Source organism: Alosa pseudoharengus, unplaced genomic scaffold, assembly GCF_046254945.1.
Source record: "Alosa pseudoharengus isolate Yale_2024_CS ecotype anadromous, Long Island Sound unplaced genomic scaffold, YU_APseudo_1.1 YU_APseudo_1.1_scf_23, whole genome shotgun sequence".
In the NCBI taxonomy this organism is placed as follows: Eukaryota; Metazoa; Chordata; class Actinopteri; order Clupeiformes; family Clupeidae; genus Alosa; species Alosa pseudoharengus.
This window is the reverse complement of record NW_027468685.1, coordinates 29,843,832-29,865,394: the sequence shown is the minus strand read 5'-3', so window position 1 is coordinate 29,865,394 and position 21,563 is coordinate 29,843,832. Positions and strand designations below refer to the sequence as shown.

Genomic DNA, 21,563 nt, shown 5'->3' with positions numbered 1-21,563 from the left:
GGACAGCTGTTTTTACTGTGACCTTTACAATACACATAGCACACACACACACACACACACACACACACACACACACACACAGAACACAGGCTACTTACCCCGAACGAGGGGTAGGCTCCCTGAGGTCCAGCAGGGGGCGCCGACACCATGGAGGGGCTCACTCCTCCAGACGCGCCGCCGGGGAACAGCCCCAGGGCATTCAAGTTCAGTCCAGGGATCAGGTTCGACTGTAACTACAGAAAGAGAGCGCAAGAGAGCGAGCGCCAGAGAGCCAGGTGAGATCTAGGCATCATGTTAGCTCACACTCACACTCACACATACAGATACTTTACCATAGACTGTAATTACACACACTTAAGACCAGGACTCGGCTTAGAGTGCCAGCACTTGACAGTAGGAAAGCCAGTACACTACACCGCATGAGTTTGTGCTTGAGAGAGACCACAAGGGGGGTGGGGGTGTAGATCAGGTGAGACCATTTACACAGACTGACAGTTTTGATTGACAGGTGCTGCACCCTGTGCTTTAAACACAGTTAGGGCTGACGCAGGAGTGGGGCCGTTCCACTAGAGGGCAGTGTAGAGCTCAGCTTACGTTCATAGCAGCAATGTCGTTGTCGTATGCCTCTCGGATCTTCTTCATCACTTCCTGCTCGGCCTGGGCACAGGCCTCGATAGATCCTTTCACAGTGATGGTCCTCTCAGGGTTGTACAGCGTCAGGTCCTGCAGACTGAGAGAGAGGGAGAGGGTCAGACAATCCAAATTGAAGGTGCGTGTGAAAACATTAAAGAGTAAACATGACTCACAACACTATAGGCACAAATGAGATCCTTTAATATCCATGCAAAAGTGCAGTCAATGTTGGAAATTCATTACCCAACAGATTGATTTTTACCTACACCTCTACCTATAGCTCTTTAAACATTGACACATTAAACAGTCTTTAAAAATTGGAATTACGGAGAGATGGTGATCTTGGTCTCGGTGTCCTGTTCAATTTTCTTCAGGTTGCGTCCTTCTTTGCCGATCAAACGGCCCACAAAATTATTATGAGCCAAGATCTTCAGAGGGATCTCCTCGGTGCTGCGCAGGAGAGAAGAGAGATGTCCTGGGTTAATACTGCTTAAAACCATTCAAACCTCAGCTGTACAGATTTGAATAACGTTTAAAACTATTCTAAACATAGCTGTACAGATTTTAAAGTTTTAAATCTAAACTTTATGGTGCAACTGAGGACTTTGGTAGGAGCAGACAAATGGGTCAGTCATCATTGTTGATACCGGGGGACAGACAGTGAGTGTGTAAAACTTGTCAGCGCTGACTTTTACTTTAAAGGTGAAGTCAGGGATTGCGCAGGAAGTCGCGTTTGTTTGCTGATAAATGTAAATATAAACACAAACACTTTTGTGCAAAAAAACATAGGCCTACATTATATTTTAACCAAGGGGTAGCTCACCCCAAGGCTACCTTTAGTATTCCCAGAGAAATTCCATGCAGGGTTTCATTTTTGTTTGGGGGACAGGCTGCCCCCACTTTTTGTTGGTTTCCAGATTTCGGAGCCTGGGCTACCAACAGAGACCGGGTTTTTTTTTTAGTGTAATCACGGAATCAGCAGCTAGCGCTCGTGAGGACATGATTGCTGAATGTGACAATGTTATTGGCTTGAAATCGCATGAAATCCATGACTACCTTTAAGTATAGAATAAAGTAATGTAGGAATTCTCCTCTTTGTCGATTTTCAATGTACATGGGCATTCCAGGCGCACATTGGCAATTTCAGACTCTAGTCCCCGTATGGTAAGTCAATTTAGTATCGAATTGAGTTTGAAGTTATTAGTTTAAAGGTGCTCTAAGCGATGCTTCTGTTGACTTTCAAACAAAACAGAGAGCTAGCTCGCTACTTCCTCCTTCCCCCTCCCTCCCGTGCTGGTCCCGTGCAATTTAAACTCTCCTAAACGTGCATCTCGTCTGTGATTTGCTGGAACAGTTTGTTATGTTTATATGGGCTAGGTTTGCCCAGGTTGTTTTTGTTGCCGTTTTTGGAGCCTGGGCTGTCCACGGAGATCGCGTTTTTTTTACAGTGTATCCAGGACACAGACAGCTAGCGGTTGGTTACGTGATGTTTGCAGTAAGTGACATAAAATGTTTTAGCCTTAAAAAACGTGTGGCATTGCTTAGAGCACCTTTAAGACAAAAGAAATACATTGTGTTTTAAAACTAGCCACTCAATATATTGTATATAGACTACAAAAAAAAAACGACTCAAGTACAGAGATGAGTTGTATCCTGTGCTTCATACTGACTCGGAACTCGAGGGAGAGATGAAGACCAAATCAGACTACTATGTGCCAGACACAAGTCAATATGAACCATCAATATCTCATCACCACAGTACTGATAAAGTGACACCTCATTGGATCATAAAAACGGCATACAAACATAGGAGCACATGAGGAGTTTGGTCCCAAAACACTACATCCTCCATTTTAATGAATTATCATTTACATGTTACTTTCCAAGTAATTTCAGCAGAACTGCAGTTGGGTATTGTTGTTTGATTTATCTTTACTCAATCAAAAAAAAACACAACTGCAATTTTATTGATAATACCTGAAATACACAATTAAATGACATGACTTTTCATATTTTTAAAAATGGAGATATAGCGTTTTGGAAGCAAACTCTTCACATGTACTTACTCACTTCTCCATTTGGCTGACACTTTTCCCCAAAGCAACCTACATATGCCAATAATTACAAGGGCCAGTCTCCCCAGAGTTAAGTGCCTTGCTCAAGGGCACAACAGTGGCAGCTGAGAATTGAACCCACAACTGTTCTGGCAACTGCATGCTAACCCGGCTCCTTAGCCACTACACTACCGCTGCCATCCTTTCAGACATTGGAGCCCCGCAGAACCCAGAAGGCAAATGAAGCGGAGACGGACATGGACCCCACACTAATCAGGCATGAATTGGGTAGTGACTCAAGAAGAGAACAGGACACCCATCTCTGGTGCCAATTTCGCTGTTGACTTTCTGATGAGTTTATTTAAGAGCATCTTCGGAGTGTCTGACCATAAACCTGTAATATCCTGCCTTATATAGAGGACAGTCAGAAACTGAGGTGATTAAAAAAAAAAAAAAAATACAGATATGGGCATCAGAGTGAGAGGAGAGAAAAGACAGAGGAGAGGTGAGAACACCAGAGAGAGAAGAGAGGGAAGAGAACACCAGAGAGAAGAGAGAAGAGAACACCAGAGAGAGAAGAGAACGCCAGAGAGAAGAGAGAAGAGAACACCAGAGAGAGAAGAGAGGGAAGAGAACACCAGAGAGAGAAGAGAGGGAAGAGAACACCAGAGAGAAGAGAGAAGAGAACACCAGAGAGAGAAGAGAGGGAAGAGAACACCAGAGAGAGAAGAGAGGGAAGAGAACACCAGAGAGAAGAGGGAAGAGAACACCAGAGAGAGAAGAGAACGCCAGAGAGAAGAGAGAAGAGAACACCAGAGAGAAGAGAGGGAAGAGAACACCAGAGAGAGAAGAGAGGGAAGAGAACACCAGAGAGAGAAGAGAGGGAAGAGAACACCAGAGAGAAGAGGGAAGAGAACACCAGAGAGAGAAGAGAACACCAGAGAGAAGAGAGAAGAGAACACCAGAGAGAGAAGAGAACACCAGAGAGAAGAGAGAAGAGAACACCAGAGAGAAGAGAGGGAAGAGAACACCAGAGAGAGAAGACAACGCCAGAGAGAAGAGAGAAGAGAACACCAGAGAGAAGAGAGGGAAGAGAACACCAGAGAGAGAAGAGAGGGAAGAGAACACCAGAGAGAAGAGGGAAGAGAACACCAGAGAGAGAAGAGAACACCAGAGAGAAGAGAGGGAAGAGAACACCAGAGAGAAGAGAGGGAAGAGAACACCAGAGAGAGAAGAGAACACCAGAGAGAAGAGAGGGAAGAGAACACCAGAGAGAAGAGAGGGAAGAGAACACCAGAGAGAAGAGAGGGTATCAGAGAGGAGAGAGCAGAGGGAGATTGAGGGGGTGCAATAAAGACAGAAGAGAGTCAGACAGAGGACAGCACAAAGAGAAGGGATTAGATGGCCACAGAGGGCAGCAGAGCTGCGAGTGAGACAGAAGGAGGTGATTAAGAGAGAGAGGGCGCTAGAGATAGCAGTTTGAGGAGAAGAGAGAACCAGGGACAATGTGACAAGTGAGAGTGATTGAACTTGTCAGACTCACAACTTGGTGTCCAGGGCCTCCTTCTGCATGATCTCCATGATGCTGCGGCAGGCGGAGCTGCAGCCCTCTGGAGTAGAGTGGACCGTGATGGGCTTCTCTGCAGCGCCCGCGTTCTCCTTACGGTGGATGTCAATCCTACAAACACATAGACACACACATGACACATGCATATACAAAAACAAACAATATTCTTCAACTTGAATGTAAAATGCATCAGCACTACCATTAACGTTGTAGGTAGGTCCATTAATATTAATGGGTTTCTACGCCGAGTTGTCTGGCGTACAGGATCTCAGGTTAATCAGACGTTATTTTTTATTCAGACTTTTAACACCTTTGAGGTCACTTCCTGTCAAAGCTAACTGCACCGTTTCATCGGCCTTCACACAGAAATAGAACAGAGTGCCATGACAAGGGACCTCAATATGGCACAACAAATGAGTTCAGCTTCAAGTCCTCTCAAACACACAATGCTGAAATGTTTGCTTTGATCAGGATGCATAGGTATTTAGATTGATACTTCTGTGACCATGTGTGCGTGCGTGTTTACGCGTGTATATATATATATATATATATATATATATATATATATATATATATATATATATATATATATATATGAGTCTTACTTTGAGTGTGTCTGTTTGGTGATGTTGCGGATGGTGGACCCCTCCTTGCCGATGATTGCCCCCACAAACTGGGTGGGCACCAGCATCCTCAGCGGCACGTCCGACTGCATCTTGGGCCGCGCGCCCAGCGAGGGGGACCCGGAGCGGGGAGTGCCACGGGCCGCCATCCCTCTACGACCGCCAAGGCCTGGACCCTCGGGACCCGTGGCCAGCTCGTCAGGGATGTAGGAAACCTTCAGCGCATAGCTCTCCATCAGGAACCCGTTCAGTTTCTCCAGTGCCCTGAAAACCACACACACACACACGGTTAGCAGGGAAGGGGCCAGGTCGGGCCAGCAGGGAAGGGGCCAGGTCGGGCCAGCTCTGGGCCAGAATCTGCTCCACCCAAAGACAGAAGGGACACATTCCTCCAGCAGAGGGCAGCAGAGAGCTGGCTTTGGACCTAGTAGGCAATAGGGCAGATCTGTGGTCTTCCGCCCAGCAGACCGGACAGGCTCATCCATCCCCAGCACCATGGTCCATGCCAATCACAGACTCCAAAGTTAATCAACTCACTGGGGCGTAGGCACCTTTTACTTCATAACAAGTGTTCCAAAATTGCTTTTTTTTTTTTTTTTTAAATGTTGACACTAATAGAGGGACACCTGTAGAGGGATGAACGCATTCCTCCATCCTACTCCCATGGGCAGTTTCCCAGTTGCTGTGTTGGCCCTCGGACCAGTTCAGTCTGAGCCCCAGCAGCTTAAGCCCAGCAGAACTGATGCCAGCAGATCCCTAGTCTAATGCTTCAAATCTATTTCCTATAACTAAAGGGGAGCCAACTAATCTAACCCACTTTCAGTGAATTATGCTAGGCTAACGGTGTCAGACTGGGTTATGGCACACACAGAAAAGCGTATGTGTCCTCTTATTAAACACCAGCAAATAAGGGTATTTCCTCAAAGGTTGGCATGTTCCTTTAACACTGACCCATGGTGTGGAAACCAGTCAAATGAGCAGAGAGCTGTACGTTCAGGGGGCCAATGGGGAAACAAAGAGCAAATAATGCTGCTTTCGAGTGGTCTCGTAAATCATCGTACACTTACCCTTACAACATGTACCAATGAGTGGCTTTAGGAACGCCTTTCTCTCGAGCCACGAGGGACATTAGCAGGAGGCTAGTCATTGTTATTGTTTTGTGCTACATGTAGCCTCTAGCTAAACGGCTGGAAAACAAATTGTTACATTGTATTGCAGGCACAGCAAGACCGTGCAATGCATGAATTGGTGACCGGATTGAAGCAGCAATGTAATCTAGTGTGTAAGAGCATTACATCAACTTTAACATGACCAACACAGTACATATGCAAAAAAATACATGTCATCTCATCTCAACTATGGGCGCAGCCATGTTTGTTGTAAGGTCGTACGTCCACCTCGGGGTACCCTCAAGTACGCCGAGGTAAAGTAGGCGTGCCTGCCCAAAATGCCGCAAGAAAGCTGGGTAATTTACACTTTCCAACTCGGGCGGCGGATTTACGAGACATCTCGAAAGCAGCATAAGGTTCACAGCTCTAGTCAAAGAAATAAGATCCGCTTTCCCAACTCAACAGACTACAGATGTCACCACATGCGTCAATACTGTTGTTTCGGCAAGAACAGTTCGTCCTTCACCAAAACATATGTAAGTAAACCTTTTATGTGTTGCTGAGAATGTGGAAAGGAAAGGTTCTTATGTCCACCCACAAGCACTCAAACTGACTATGGAATATGCATATGGAGAGGGAGAGGGGAGAGAGGGACTTACTGTCTAGCTTGGTCCTTGGCTCCATAGCGTACATTTACTACAGCGGTTTCTGTCTCTGTGTTCACTGTAAAAAGACCAAAAAGAGTGGAGTGAGCTTAAAGGAAACACACTTTTTGTGTGTGTGTGTGTGTGTGTGTGTGTGTGTGGTGAACTTACCTTGTTCACAGCTTTCAACTGTGCCATATTGTGCCAACAACCCATCCAGAACCTACAAGAGATGTGGAAAAGGAGTCAAGTACAGCAACAGAGAGAACCTACTGTTCAAAAACAAACAAGCCCATTTGTGCACACACACACACACACACAATCATAATCTCACCAGACAGACAGACACTCATTGAAGGGGATTTGGGGCCTTTGTTCAGCTCACACAACCCAACCCTTCTCCCTGCGCTACCACCATCACGGTTAGCTTTGCATAACCTGATCATATTGGCTGTATGGCGGCACCCTCGGGGAACTAGGCAAAACTTGCTCTGTGATAGAGTGGGGCATTTGGTTCAGTTTGCCTTCTTATTTTGTCAGCACACTATTAGTGTGGCCATGGAATACAAATGAAGTAGGGGTGTAAGGTACGAGGATTCGTATAGAACCGTTTAGGTAGGCCTACAGGACGTTGGGTTCAATACAGATGTGTACCGGATGTACTAAATGCAGTCTTTAACAATAATTAACAGTAAGCTTTTTGTTTGTGGACCATGTTTCAAATTCAAGTTCCCACACAAATACATTAAGTGGCGAACCATGTGTCATTTTAATTAACATAATTTGTTTTACATCTTTTCAAAATGCTGTTGTGGTTAGCACTGTACAGGCTTATTAGTATAGGTCTACCGAAAATTATCTGAACAGTGACATAAACGAAGTAGGCCTACACACCGAACAATGAGTTTTGCGCACCCTTGCACCCCTAAAATGAAGATGATATTTATTGATAGCTCAACAAGAAATTAAGATAGCCTAAGACTTTATCGATCCCCACACCACGGATTTTTTTTTACAAAAGACCAATAGAATATATAGCAATAAATTAAACACAATAGAAATGATTGTGAACACAATATGTAATAAATATTCATCACAGCACCAGTGGATATAAATACGGATAGCCTACTGCACTGATGCAATGGGCATCCTTATGGATGTTCATATTCACATAGCCTAGTGGGACATCCATGTGTAGGCCTAATGGACGTTCATATTCACATAGTGGACATCCATGTGTAATAGACGTTCATGTAAGGGGATAATGGACGACATGGTGGTCTGTTCACAAAAGTTAATGCACGGTCGTGGTTGTAAAACGGGTTGTCAAGCGGGCGTATCCCAAGATTCTGATGAACTTTAGCTTTGAATCATCTCTATTTTACTTAGCCTGCTTTCATCCATCTAGCTAAAAGCCACCTCCGTCGTATGCTACAATGTTGCCATGTTCTGAACGTCTGCATTTTACAGCTCGGATGCAACGTGACAGTTCATTTAAACTTCACAACGAGTTCGGCGAATTAATATACAAGTGTGATACAGCCAAAAAAATGGATCTACTTCATAGGTGTGCAAATAACAAATGGTTAATGGTCGTTCTAAATTACGTAGGACAATGGGAAATTCAGCCAAGCAGTGGAATAAATTCACATAGTGGACAGTTGAGCATGCATGTGGTGGATGCCTGACTTCATATTGTTACTTTGGCCCAAACCAAAGCAGGAAACCAGAATGCACCCAATGCTGTAACCATGGTGATTGCTAAAAAGCAGAGCACCCATGTGTTCGTACAGAATCATACTGAAATCACTGCCGAAACTGAAAACAGATTATGCTGAAATTACTGCTGACAAGCAGAGAGATTGTGCTGAAATTATTGTGGAAACGCAAATAGAGATTGTGCTGAAATTACTGCTGAAACAGATGATGCTGAAATTACTGTTGAGACTAAGCAGACTTTTCTTCTATGGGCTTGTTCTGCATTGCCATGTCTGTCCAAAGCTATTTAGGCTTCTGACCACAACACAATACCAATTAAAAGGTTCCGTAGGTAGCAGCGTCAGTGACAGTCAGCATGTACGCCAGCCTCTACCGTCGTCTTAGTATATCTGTAGGGCTTTCTGCCTTTATGTTGATAGGAAAGTGGGGAGGGGCGGGAAGCGAGGCAGAGATAGAGGGCTCGGAAAAATTACCACAGGTCGGAAATTGGACCTGGGTCCCAATGGGCACTGAAACACACATGTGGTGCATTGCTGCCTACAGCCCTTGTTTTTAAACGCTAAAGAGAAAAACCAACAGGTCGCCCCAGAATTCCTGATCGAACATAAATGAAACCGGAGGACTGGAGACTTTTCTTGTTCGCTACTCTATTCATGTCTCTGGTGAGATTGATCATACCCATATGTTCGCACCAACAATGGTTAGTGGCAATCAGCTTGAAAATAAATAAAACAATCAAAAGGCCTTCCAACCAAGCTGATCCCGCATTAGAACCTTCCTTGGTCATTAAGCCCGAGAAGGAAACCGGGCCAGGAGAAAAGGCTCCTTCTCATCTCTCGTCTTCTGTGACGACTGATCAAGCCAAAATACTCCTCCAGATCAAATTGGACCACTTCATCCTCCACGCATCACTATGTATGATGGGTGACGTTATTGCCTAGTGAATTGGCACCGCCTGCAGCCCTCCAACCTCGGGCAGATGGATGCACTACATAGGTTGGCATCAAGGGCCAGTGCTGCATACTACAAGAGACTTTCTGAGGAGACACAGCACTCAAAGAATCCTTCATAGAAACGCATGGGGTTCTTTGTAATGGCAATATGGCATTGTCTAAACATATCCCGCCCCTTCCTGTATGCCTCTCCATTCACTTGAATAGGCAAATAGCCGCTCGATAACTGACCAGAGTGTGTTACCAAGATGGCCGCCAAGTGGGGAGATTTGGCTATAAGGCCTGTGATACTAGTGACCCTGTGCAAATCGCTTACTTTCCCATCACACATGTAGCCGTATCTCTAAAAAAGGCTTTTTGATATTAGTGCATACTCTGGTGAGATCAGATTTGTTGCAGGTTATTTAGGCTGCTTGACCAGATGTTTGCTACTGGGCTCCCTTACGGTTGTGGAGCTTTTGTATTTTACACAACTGCCGTAAATACCAGTCATGGCTTGCATCCTTCCCCCTGCACATGGTCTATGTGGATTTGGTTACAAACCACCAAAGATAATCTCTGAAAAGTCATATCAACCGACAAGGCAATAAAACACAATTTCATACAAATAGTAGGCTATTGCACAACTGCCTTAAAGTCATTTGTGATTCTCTGGTTTGGAGGACCATTCTCCCTATTACAAATTAGATCAAAATGACTTCCAAACTGTTAGATTAAGGTAAAAGAAATGTCCATATGAGTATTTTTTTAAAGCAAACAGAGAGACTAAGTTTATGGTCATCAGTTAAATCTTTTCAATTTCATTTACATTACATTTATCCATTTGGCAGATGTGTTTATCCAAAGTGACTTACAGCAATAGAATAACATTTAAGTATTTAACATTTAAGCTACAGTTGCAGCAATATAATAACATTTAAGCATTTTAATATTTAAGCATTTTAACATGTAAGCATTTTAACATTTAACCTACAGAACTACAGCTTCAGCAATAGAATAACATTTAAGGTTCAGTGCAGAGACTATAGCTGGGAATTACCACTGCATCTGTCAATACTAGTACTAGAGGATAGGACTGCCAAGTACAAGTCAAAGTATTCAGAGATGGCAAAAGTGCAATTTCTGTTCCATCATCAGGAGTCTGCTGCATTTTGCAATGTATTGCAACACCTCAAGGAGAACCGTCGCCAGAATCTCAGATAGTGATATCTGACCATAACCACTTGAAAGGAGACAAGAAAACAAATCTAAACTAGCACTGTTGCTTTGGGGGCGGGGTAGGGAAATAATGTTCCCTCACAATCTCTGAAGATTACATGTGTGTGCGCACACACACACACCCCTCGGTTTTGTACAGTCCTGCTTGGCCAATGCTGGAGGTGGAACACAAATGGCTAGCAGAACAACTAGCACCAACCTGCTCCATCTCTTGGAAAAGACCAGTTTTTCAATGAGACAGTCCATGAAAATAAACAGGATACATTAATAAACACACTTCAGTTTGTTTATACTCCTTTTGTCTAGCAAAAACATTTAACTCTAATCGCATGTTACAGTAAATTATGTCTAATATGTTTTTTTATTACGCTCAACTATTCTACCTTTGTTAAAAAATGGCCTTATTGGCAAGGCACAGTTATCTGCAATATAGTCATCAAGGTCAGTAAGACGGGCAAATTAAAAATCTAACAAACGCTTGGAACATGCTGTTCAATACTGTTCCATACTATCCCACCGGACGCAGCCTGCTAATCCAGCTAGCTATGGTGACGTAACCAGTGGCTAGCCTGAGGTTTAGGTTAGAGGGGCCGGTCGGTGGTGGCCACTGATACAAGTTTGGTAGACACTCTGGCTTTTACGAAGTGCTTTTTCACACGGACACACACACCCACACGCCCTCCCTCTTTGCTCACAGGGGTCAAGGAGCAACCATACTGCAAGGCCACACACACACACCCACATATATATATATATATATTCAACACACATGTTCATATTCATATATATATATATATATATATATATATACGCATCATGCCACACACACAAATCCCCTTCGCCTGCCCCCAACTGATTACCCAGACATAGGAGTCCCCCCGAACCCAGACAGTCCCATCTGATTGGTCAACGTAGCTATCAATCAGGGAGGCCCCTGTTCTGCTGATCAAAGGACAATGCAAGAGAGGGCGGGGCTTACATTCCAGAGGCCCCTAGCTGCAGGGGCAAGAGGAAGATGGGGAGAGAGACTAACTGGAGCGAGGGTTCTCTCTCACACACACAGTTACTTTTCAACTAGGCAGATGTGCACACCCACACAAACGTAAGTGTATATCAACATGGCTATTCCACACACATAAATAAATGCACACACACATTATTGGTCACGACGCTTCTGGCCCTGCACATGAAAATCACTTCATGAACCTGACACAAATACATGCACGTAACACACACACAACAATGCAGCACACGCGCACACACACACTCTTATCTGCGGTTCAAGCTTCAGCTGGGTGAAAGTCCTACATGTGGCATGTGTGCAGCGTGTGTGTGCCTGCGTGCATATGTGTGACATTCCTAAAAGACTCAAGAAAGAGCAAAAATTCTGTATAATAGACACTTCCCAGTGGAGTAGAGGGAGGCGCACACACACACACACACACACACACACACACACACACACAGGGCAGTAGCGAGTGACCGGATCTAGAGGCATGTCTCACTCACCTCCCATTGCATGTGAGGTGGGATATTCCTGATCTGTAGTTTACAGCTCCTGACAAAGAAAGAGAGAAAAGACAGACATTTGAGGTGCATCCATTTTTTGTCCAGAGACACTTGCCAAGCAAATATTAAAATATACAACAAGAAATTTAACAGAAGAACAAGACCATCAGCTGATTAAGCTCAAGATTTCTGCCATTTATTATACTTATATATTGGGTTTATTGTTGTTCATTGTGTTTTTACATTTTTCTTTTTTATGGAGGGGGGGGCTAGATGAGGAGTTTGGATTTCAAAGCACTGTGACTAACCAAACCAACCTCCACATACCACCACCAAAACTAGTACCCCTCCTTTTTCTGGCCCTTCTCCGGTCAAAACTGCACCGCTACGTTCTGCTCATGCCACTTCTGGTAGATCTTTATTCGTTTAGAATTGTTCAAATGCGCATGCACACTCCATATATACCTACATATTAAACAAAACTGATCTCCCAGTAAGATTTTACCAAAAATAAATAAAAATTGAGGGGAGATGACTCAGTCTGGCCATGAAGTGGAGTGATCTAAGGAGGGAGATGACCATGTTGTGAACTTGACATTCCAACACCAATGGACTGAAGACATACCAGGGAGTGTCAATAATGTTCAGCACACAGCTGGCCATAGAGCCTATCCGTCCTTAGTAATAACCAACTGACTTTACCCTACAGCGTCTCCAGCACAAAACAGCACTGGAACCCCTGAGCTCAGCAGTGCTGTTCAGTTGGTTAAACCTACCACTAGAGAAAAGTTAGGCCAATGGGGACAACTAGTGCTGTGTGATATTACAAAGAGCAGGTCACACTACAAAGGGACACACTACAACAGAAAGAAGAATCATCCTCAACAAGAACATAAGACCACCTAGACATAATTCAGTGTTGAGTCAATGCAAATCTGAACACTCCTCAGTGGGGATGCTTAGAACTATGAAAGCCTGAGCTCTATAGATCAGCGTGGACCCCCAAGTCAGTATAGCGGACATAGAACTAGGCCCTGGATGCAGTTTACAAAAGGCCTTTAAAACCACACATTAAATATACATGTTCCCTAGCCAGAAAAACAACAAACTGCAAAACCAAATTCCAATCATGAGAATGTAAACAACATTCATTTGTTGCCCTTACCTGTGCACAGGTAGACTACTGACTGCTCAATACAAATGGCCGCTCCAGCCCTTCCACCTATTGCTAAGTGTTTGGTCTATGTATGCAAATCTAATCAAATATTCATGGACCGAGATGTACATTTTTATTTCCGTTTGTATTAAAAAAAACGCAGACGCTTTTACCGTTTGTTCAAATATTAAAACAAGCATTGAAATTTGACATAGGAGATGTTCAGCCACAGTAAAGGTGTAATCTCCATAACTGGTAATTTAGTACAAAGGGTCAGCACAGAGGCTGGGCCAGGCTATCGTATCCCTATAGATACGCCTTAAGGAAAATGCACAATGCATTATTTCAAACCAGATTAAGCTAGGTTTCATGATCAGAACAAAATCCTGAGACCACAAGAAAAGTTTTTTTTTTTTTCCCCACTCAAAGCAAGTCCCATGATGAGCTGAAATAACAACCTTGACCTTCTTAACAGTCTGGGGCACGACATTGTTATTTCATAGCTATTCCTAAATTTGTCGGTGGTGGTCAAATGATGAGGCTTAGGAGGCTGTCTAAAACGTGAAACAACCTAGAGAGCCGACCGTAAGCTGGTGTGGAGCTGGGATATCAGTGAGACCATGTACACCGATACAGAAAAACCATGCGCCCTGGCTTTTTTCTTCCCCATCTAGGTAAGAAATGTGGATATGATCAAGCAATGAACCAGTTTCATCCAATGAACTATATACCTGTTTATACACACCACACACACACACAAAAAACTAAAAGATGTTATAACTTAACAAGTGCTACCTTTTAGGGGCATTGATTTAGGGTTTTTTTGTTGTTGTTTTGGTTGACTCATTTATACGTTCTGCATCTCCTCATGCTTCAATGAACACTGCCTCAAACGCCACATTTTCTGCTCATTCAGAAATCACACTGGACCGGGCAAATATATAGGCTACTCCATCAGCCATTTTGGATAAGCCTTGCTGCAGTGGGCAACGGCATCCTTAAAGGCAGTTCGGCAGCACACTACAGATGAAAAGCAAGGATAGTATAGCCTCTTCACTACCAATGTTGACAGAGCTTCATTTCCAGAAAAAAAAGCATCAATTTTTAATCCAACCAGTAAGGACTCACGAGTCCAAACATGACCAAAGAACTCTGGGAGTGTGCATTATTGGCCATAACTTTGCACAACTTATTTATGAATCAACTGGGTGCAAAGTCGAACATGTGTGTGTATACGTGTTGACACCTTTACCAGGACTCGGAACAAAACGTACAGAGTGACAGACAAAACACACACACTCTCAACTTTAACCCCTCAGTAGTGAGCTGTTCAACATGAGGTAGAGCGACTGGACACACAGTAAGAACATCTGGAGGAAACGTGGCGTTATGTTTTGTTTAAACAACAGAAATAAAGAAACAAATTTTACTACCATCAGGCCAAAATATATTTTACATTTGAGTACACTCCATATCTGTTATATCATCTTGAACTTTTTTTTTAATAAAGTCTTTCAAATTTTTGCCAGAGGAAGTGCAGGTCCCAGTTATTGGATAATACATATATACAAACAACCAAAACATGGCACTAGACTGCAAACAAACTTCTCTGCACCTGTTAATATTTAAAATGCAAAATCATTTAATAGTGCAAATCAGTTACTCATTCTGAGCAACTAAAACATCATACTAGAATGCCGCACTAATTTAACAAAGAAAGGAAGAAAGAAAAGAAAGTCATACTTCTCACTGAACTCCGAGAACTGCTTAGCATGACTTAAAATGTCCAGATAGCTTTAAAAAGTACCAATAATTATGCAATTGGGGACATTCAGTTAGCATTTTAGGCTACCTACTGCTGTTTACTAGAAGCAGAAGAGTGATGTAATTTCCATTAATAACCATTTAGTCAATAGGCATTTCCACCAGTTCTTTTTTTTTTTTTGCTTCATTTATTCAAATTATACAGCGTAAGGAGGGACACTCAATGGCCAACTAGAATCAATGAACATGGTCTGGTACTCCAACCTGAGAGGAGAAAGTGTACACATACAGACACATGTGTATATCTTCACATGGAGCAGAAGGCTGGAACATGCTTTTGGCATGAGGCCAAGAATATGTTCATAGAACAGCAATATTTTAATCTATCAGCATTCTTAAAAACACCAAAACAAATCTACATGAGCTATGAGAACTACCATATTTGCTGTTCCGTGTGTGCGTGTGCGCGTGTGTACACACTTTCACTTTTGCATCTGCACACACACCTGAAGTTTTGTACGCTATGAGTGTTGGGCATGAAATTTAAAAATCTCAACATACAATGCATTTGATTTGTCCCTGTTAAGAAATGATTCAACATAAAGATGAGGGGATATAGATAAAAATATAGATAAAAAAAAAAAAGAAACTTTAGGCAATCCGAACTACAGCATTCCACGCTTCCCCCATCACAGCCATTCTTTGCGGTGGGAATGTGCTTCGGAATGCAGGATTAAGCTATAAGCAGGGGGACTCCTATAGAGGTGGCCCATGGGGGAATTTTGTTTAAAAAAAAAAAAAAAGGCAGACCCAGGCAACGGGGCGGGGCGTGAGGGCTGCTTGGTCACACTGCACATGGATTCATGCTATAGGAATACTGGGCAGTTATGCTAGAGCACGCATGCAACTACACACTAAAAAGGCTAAATATTTCAACCGAAAGTCAAGAGACAGGTTTTGTAATGCGGCCTTGTAAATCCACCCAGGGTGTGTGTGTGTGTGTGTGTGTGTGTGTGTGTGTGTGTGTGTGTGTGTGTGTGATGCAAGTAGGCTTACATGCACTTATGAATGAAGGCACTAGGACACTACATACTTAAATACAAATGCAAATACAGCCTCCTGATTCAAATTTTGTAGACAACGATAAAAAAGGGTGCACTGATAACTAAATAAATTGCAATACGCCATATAATTCATTCTGTTTTCAAAACATTATTGCTTTAATTATTTAAAGCCATGCGCCAAAATAAAAACGTAATGTTTGGGGATCGGAGGAATATGGGCTGGGCGACCTGTGACCTCCATAACTGACAGTATTCCATCATCAGAGCTGACGATATATGTACGTCGACTGTTCTTTTTTACGTCTTTAAGCGAGGCATTTTTCCCGCTTTTGCTCTCAGGTGGAGCTACTACCTCGCCATGACACAGGTCACACACGTCTCAATGATTTTGGCCTCCCACATAGCGCTTTTAATGGACACTAAACGTTCTTTTTTTTATTCTGCTAAATAAATTTAAGTTAAGACACATCATGCTTCCCTCCCCCCACAAGTGAACATTACACCAAAATGCATTGTTCTCGCGGAGGAGCCCACGCCCCTGAAGCGTGGCGACAGAGCCATGGACTGCGGGGAGTGGGTGGGGGCAACATGCATGGATGTATGGACTTCCCAGTATGCATTGCGGTGAATGGGCGTGGGCTTGAGCCTCGGTCTATCATTGGCTCCCAACAACAGGCAACGTTAATACTCATGCCCTCTGACCTGAAAGAGGCGCGCACACACGCTTGCTGGATGGGAATTTCCCTGTGAGCGCAGCCGCTCCACAAGCACAAGCACATTTCGTAAATGGTCAAAATGTGGCGTTTTGAGGCTACTTGGACAATTATTTCTGTATTATTTAATTGTTTTTATTTTTTTTATAGAGACAAAAGCATACAAATGGTGTTCCTATGGACTATATATGCAGTAATGAGAATTACCAATCAAATACACTCTAGTTGGAAGTTTAATTTCCCCTGTAATTCTGGTCTATCCAAATAGCGAGTTCCCCCCTACAAAGAAAGTGTATGTAGTTGATAACACGTGGATCAGGGCTGCACATTAACTTAGTTGTTCATAGCACTGGTGATAGAGGAACGTTTTGTAGCACAACCCACACAATCTCTAGCATCGGTATGTAGTTAAACACCTCATTTATAGGCTCTAGAAAACATTTTAAATAAGGGGTCACCGGTGCTAAGCTGATAATGCATCCATAGCACAGCTTGATTTTTTTGTAACACGTGCCACATGTAGCACTGTACATCCCTGATTTCGTTAATGAGATTCCGCAAAATGTCGTGGCTCCGTACCCATAATTACAAAACTGAGTAAGTATCGCTCAAAGGAGTTCCAACTATTTGCATACCCAATTAATATCAAATGGTAAAACATGTTTTTTTTTTTTTTCTCAATTAGAAGTGCTGTGCAGTGTAATATAATGTAAAGGTATCTTAGCTTCGCCCAAAGCATACAAGACCATTGCTAATATGTAGACTGTAGTGGGGACGACTGCGTAGAGCATATACTACAGAAAACCAGTCTTTTATCTGAGCAGAGTTGAATCAAAGGCCAATGACGCCATTACACAACGACCAAGAGTGAATCTGTGCACATGTGCTACTGGATTGTGCCCCATGGAGGAGGCCCTTCAGAGCACCCCACTGCAGGTTTCCGTGACAGGCCTCGAGCCTCCCGTTCCACTCGTGCTGCTGAATCCATCTTGTACATAGGACGAACAGTGGAGCGTGAGGGGGAAGGGGGATATGTAGAAGGGGCGGAAGCCCCTTCTAAATGACGGAGGTCTTCTTACAAATGGACGCACACACACGGGCGCGCGCGCGCGCGCGCACACACACACACACACACACACACACACACACCTTTCAGACTGGCAGATTCCATGCAGCCGTAGTCTGCCGACCAGATTTTTTGCAATACCCTTCACTGCTCACCAACGAAGGCCTATCATCTTTTTTTCATCAAGACGTTATATGAAGTCAGTGTACTACGGCCATACACCCGTTTCACTGCATAATTCTCGAACACACCCATAAGACCGCACACACTCTTGTAGGCCCATTTGAAATGTCTCTGATTAAATGAACACAAACATCCTCAGGAGTTATTTCCTGTAAACCTTCCCGCACACTGCCATGGCCATAGCATGTGACCAGCTCCTATGGCTTTCGTTAACTGAACTAAAACACACATACATAGCCTACGCACACGCCACATAGGCTTCCCATTCACCAATTCAAACTAGACTTAGAATAGGAAAAACGTTCTGTATATAACCATTTTACGCAACTCGTATAATCAGTCATCAATAAAAATAAATAAATAGAAAAGAAAAGACAATGCGGCCTATGGCATAACACTAGGCTACATAATCAACTTCAATTAGACTGATGGCAAATTAATTTACCTTTGTCGTTTGGGTACAGAGTGTTCCACTTCTAGTAGTTTTCCGTGAAGTTCTACTTTACCTAGAAAAAAAAGAGATTTTTTTTATTTTCTTGAAATAAAAACGAAGCCTAGTTTTAATAAGACAAAATGCAGTCACATAACATTTTGCCTTCAAACATCAGAGGCATAACGTCACATGTTTGCCGTCTTGCGATTATTGCAGAAATTTCAACTTTTCTCAGCAAAGTTTTTAAATTTCAACAGGCTGCTTAAAACGAGCTCAACGAATTCCCAGAGGTTAAATATGGTTGACAAAACTTGCCCCCTCCTCTTTCGCCAGAGGAGCACCAAGGCCCGTAAACGAAAATTCAGAAAACGCTCCAAATGTCTGTGCTTAACGGCTGGTATTTAAAAAACACGCCTAACTATATATGTTGCGACCCAAAATATCCATTAGGCACTTCAATTTATGAAAATAACCATGATGAATGCTTCCGTGGCCTGTAGTAGGCCTAGGCTAGCCTACCTTTCGCAAACAGGCTGTTTGCTATTACCCTGCAGATTAAATCGGGTGGTGATACAATTGAAGAAGACGTCGTTACCTTGTATCACTTTAGGAACCATAATGTGGCCTACTTTGTTACTCTCGAAAGCACAACTGGGAGAACGTTGGGAACAACTCTAATTAATCTAAACTCGAAAGACAATACAGAAAGCAACAATACTAGGGCAGCTATTTCACTGAAACCCTGTAAACACTGTTTGGATTTAACGCTGCTTGCACAGGCGTCTCAATGCTGCTCCTTATAGGTCGTTTAGATTCTCAATGAAACATAGCCTACAACGTTTAATTTTGAAAGAGAGGGAGGGAGAGAGAGAGAGAGAGAGAGAAGTGGACTAGGCGCTGCATGAGATTTCAACGAGGCAAGGACCGCCGTGACACCACAGCCTCCTGAAGAGCAGGAGCCATCCTTATTCTTACATATGGGTGACTTTTTGCAACGACAACATTTCAAAGGGTCAAGTGCTGCTTGCCCGCCATATCAGGAATGCAATTTGAACACAATTTGAACTCACCTGAGAGAGTGTCGATGGCCTTCATCGCTACCTTTTCATCCGGGCAATCTACAAACGCGTACCCTGTTTTAACGAGAAACGGTCCGCTATAGGGGATCTTCCACTGCTCAAAGATACTTTCCAAGTCGACCGCACTGGCCTCTTCGCTCACGTTGCCTATATAAAGCTTGTTCATGTTGCTGCACCTTAAAGCCGACCTTTAGTGCACGAGGGAGAGAAATCCTTTGTCGGTGCTCGCGGAAGGGCTGTCTTTACAACGAACTGCACTAAAGCCGAACGGAGTGGCTCGCTCGTGTACTCCCCAATCAGACCGCACTACCGGAGATATTTGATGGACGTGCTGACCGTGGTAGCGTTTGCTCGCCCTCTCCCTTGCGAAAAAAAAAAACTTAATTATTAATTCCGTTTCTCTCGAGGATAGCGGGATGTTGTTCCTTTGGACTCCTTTGCCAGAACGCCTTAAATGTCACATGCGTTATTGTGGGCACCGCCTTTAAATATAACTAAAGAAAAGAGGAAAAAAGATTGAAGGAAAAAAAACTCGGATATTCCGGCTTCTCTGAATGAGCCACGTGTTCAAAGTACAAATCAACCCCCGCACGTGAGGAATCCCGGTTGCTCAATTAGGCTCTGGATTGAGTATAGCCTAATGGCACGGGATGATTGAGGTGGGGGCAATCTGAAATGGGTTGGGTCGAGAAGAGGGGAGTGGTGCTGGACTGGTCAAGTCCGACTACGTGCGCAGAGGGATTCCGTGCGAACCTTTCTGTATCGTTTGGTTGTCTTCCTTGCCCGGTGGACTTTTTTCACCCATCTGCTATTCCAGCACCTCATTGGTCGTCGGAGACATAGTAAAGCGGCGGTTCACGCACGCCCCCTTGTAGTACGGGAAGCCCAGTGCGCGGGGTCTCTGTGAAATCCTCGGTTCTCCACGGTGGTCGCGGCTGTAGCATTGAACTGGGGGGTGGGGCTGCCACTCTCATGACACGCCGCAGCCCACTACACATAGCTTACCACGTCTCCTGTTCCATGGATGGCTTAGGGGGAGTGTGCGGCTATCTACATGGCTGACAAAGGCATGATGACCACTTCCGTACGCCACCCTTTCCAGCCATGCCATGATCTTATTATGTTAGTAAGCTTGCCAATTAAGTTAAAATTGACCTTAACATAAGGATGTGTAAATATTTACATCACATATTTGACAAATTTGTAGTAGGCCTACACCAGTTCCTGTGCGAAAGTGTGATATCTGACTGAGAGTGTGTTCGTGCGTGAGGTGGCGATAACATGGCTACCCACTTTACATTTCCCGTGTACACGTGCACTCTAGGAAACAGCAGGAGGGTGCCCTGTGCCGCAGAGCTGGTTTAGGACGCGTACGGTCGGCCTCTGCAATGTAACCAACTAAAACTATCTGAAAATGTATTTGGATGCAGACAGCATGCGGACCCCACAGAGAGAAAATATGAGATTAAAGCGTTAGCTGTTTAAAATCCGGTATGTCATGGCGGATAGGCCTCACAGGATCACACACCTCGATAAAGCCCCACAACATCTGAATTTTTTCAATTAATTCTAAATTAAATGTAGTGGCCTTTAAAGTATTTATGGTCTAAAACGGGGGCTGAAAATGCCGAATTGGCCAGTTGTTTTTGATCATGTGAATGGCGTCTTCATTCTTCGCCAAGCGACGCCATCGAAGTGAGCACGGCTATCCAACACAAACCAATGGTCATAGTGAAATCCGACATGAATTGCATAGATAACATAGATAACATTAACCTCGTAGGTAATTTAGCCTAAACCATCCATACATTAGTAATTAACTATAGGCCCTGTTTCGAGATTACAGGATATTTATGCAAATCTAAATTATACTTAGTTCTCCTTGTTGCAGTTTGAAATAGGTTAATTAACAATTACAAGTATAAATACTTATTGTCTGTAACAGGGTGATGGGTTAATGTGCTGCTGTGAAATAGTGAGAATTTGGATAGTGTATATTGTGTTCATTCAGTCTGGCCGCCCGTACTAGTGAGGCGAGCTTGACTGGAACTGACAGCGCAAATAAAACTCTCCTCT

At 43.6% G+C, this 21,563-nt stretch overlaps 1 protein-coding gene across 4 annotated transcripts in view; it reads right to left on the bottom strand.

Annotated features, from left to right (window-relative positions):
* The window catches only part of igf2bp3 (insulin-like growth factor 2 mRNA binding protein 3), a 31,947-nt gene extending 11,710 nt beyond the window's left edge, over positions 1-20,237 (bottom strand). For 2 of the 4 annotated variants that reach the window (XM_076302273.1, XM_076302275.1), the window contains exons 1-10: positions 19,479-20,237; positions 18,421-18,481; positions 12,030-12,078; positions 6,802-6,853; positions 6,646-6,709; positions 4,860-5,141; positions 4,231-4,365; positions 961-1,083; positions 595-730; positions 99-233 (exon numbers count right to left, since the gene is read on the bottom strand). In XM_076302273.1, the coding sequence (XP_076158388.1) occupies positions 99-233; positions 595-730; positions 961-1,083; positions 4,231-4,365; positions 4,860-5,141; positions 6,646-6,709; positions 6,802-6,853; positions 12,030-12,078; positions 18,421-18,481; positions 19,479-19,653 (1,212 nt within the window). In that variant the 5' untranslated portion in view covers positions 19,654-20,237. The remainder of the gene's footprint in view (positions 1-98; positions 234-594; positions 731-960; positions 1,084-4,230; positions 4,366-4,859; positions 5,142-6,645; positions 6,710-6,801; positions 6,854-12,029; positions 12,079-18,420; positions 18,482-19,478) is intronic. The other 2 variants (XM_076302274.1, XM_076302276.1) reach the window with 2 other exon arrangements.
* Between the last annotated feature and the right edge of the window lie 1,326 nt (positions 20,238-21,563).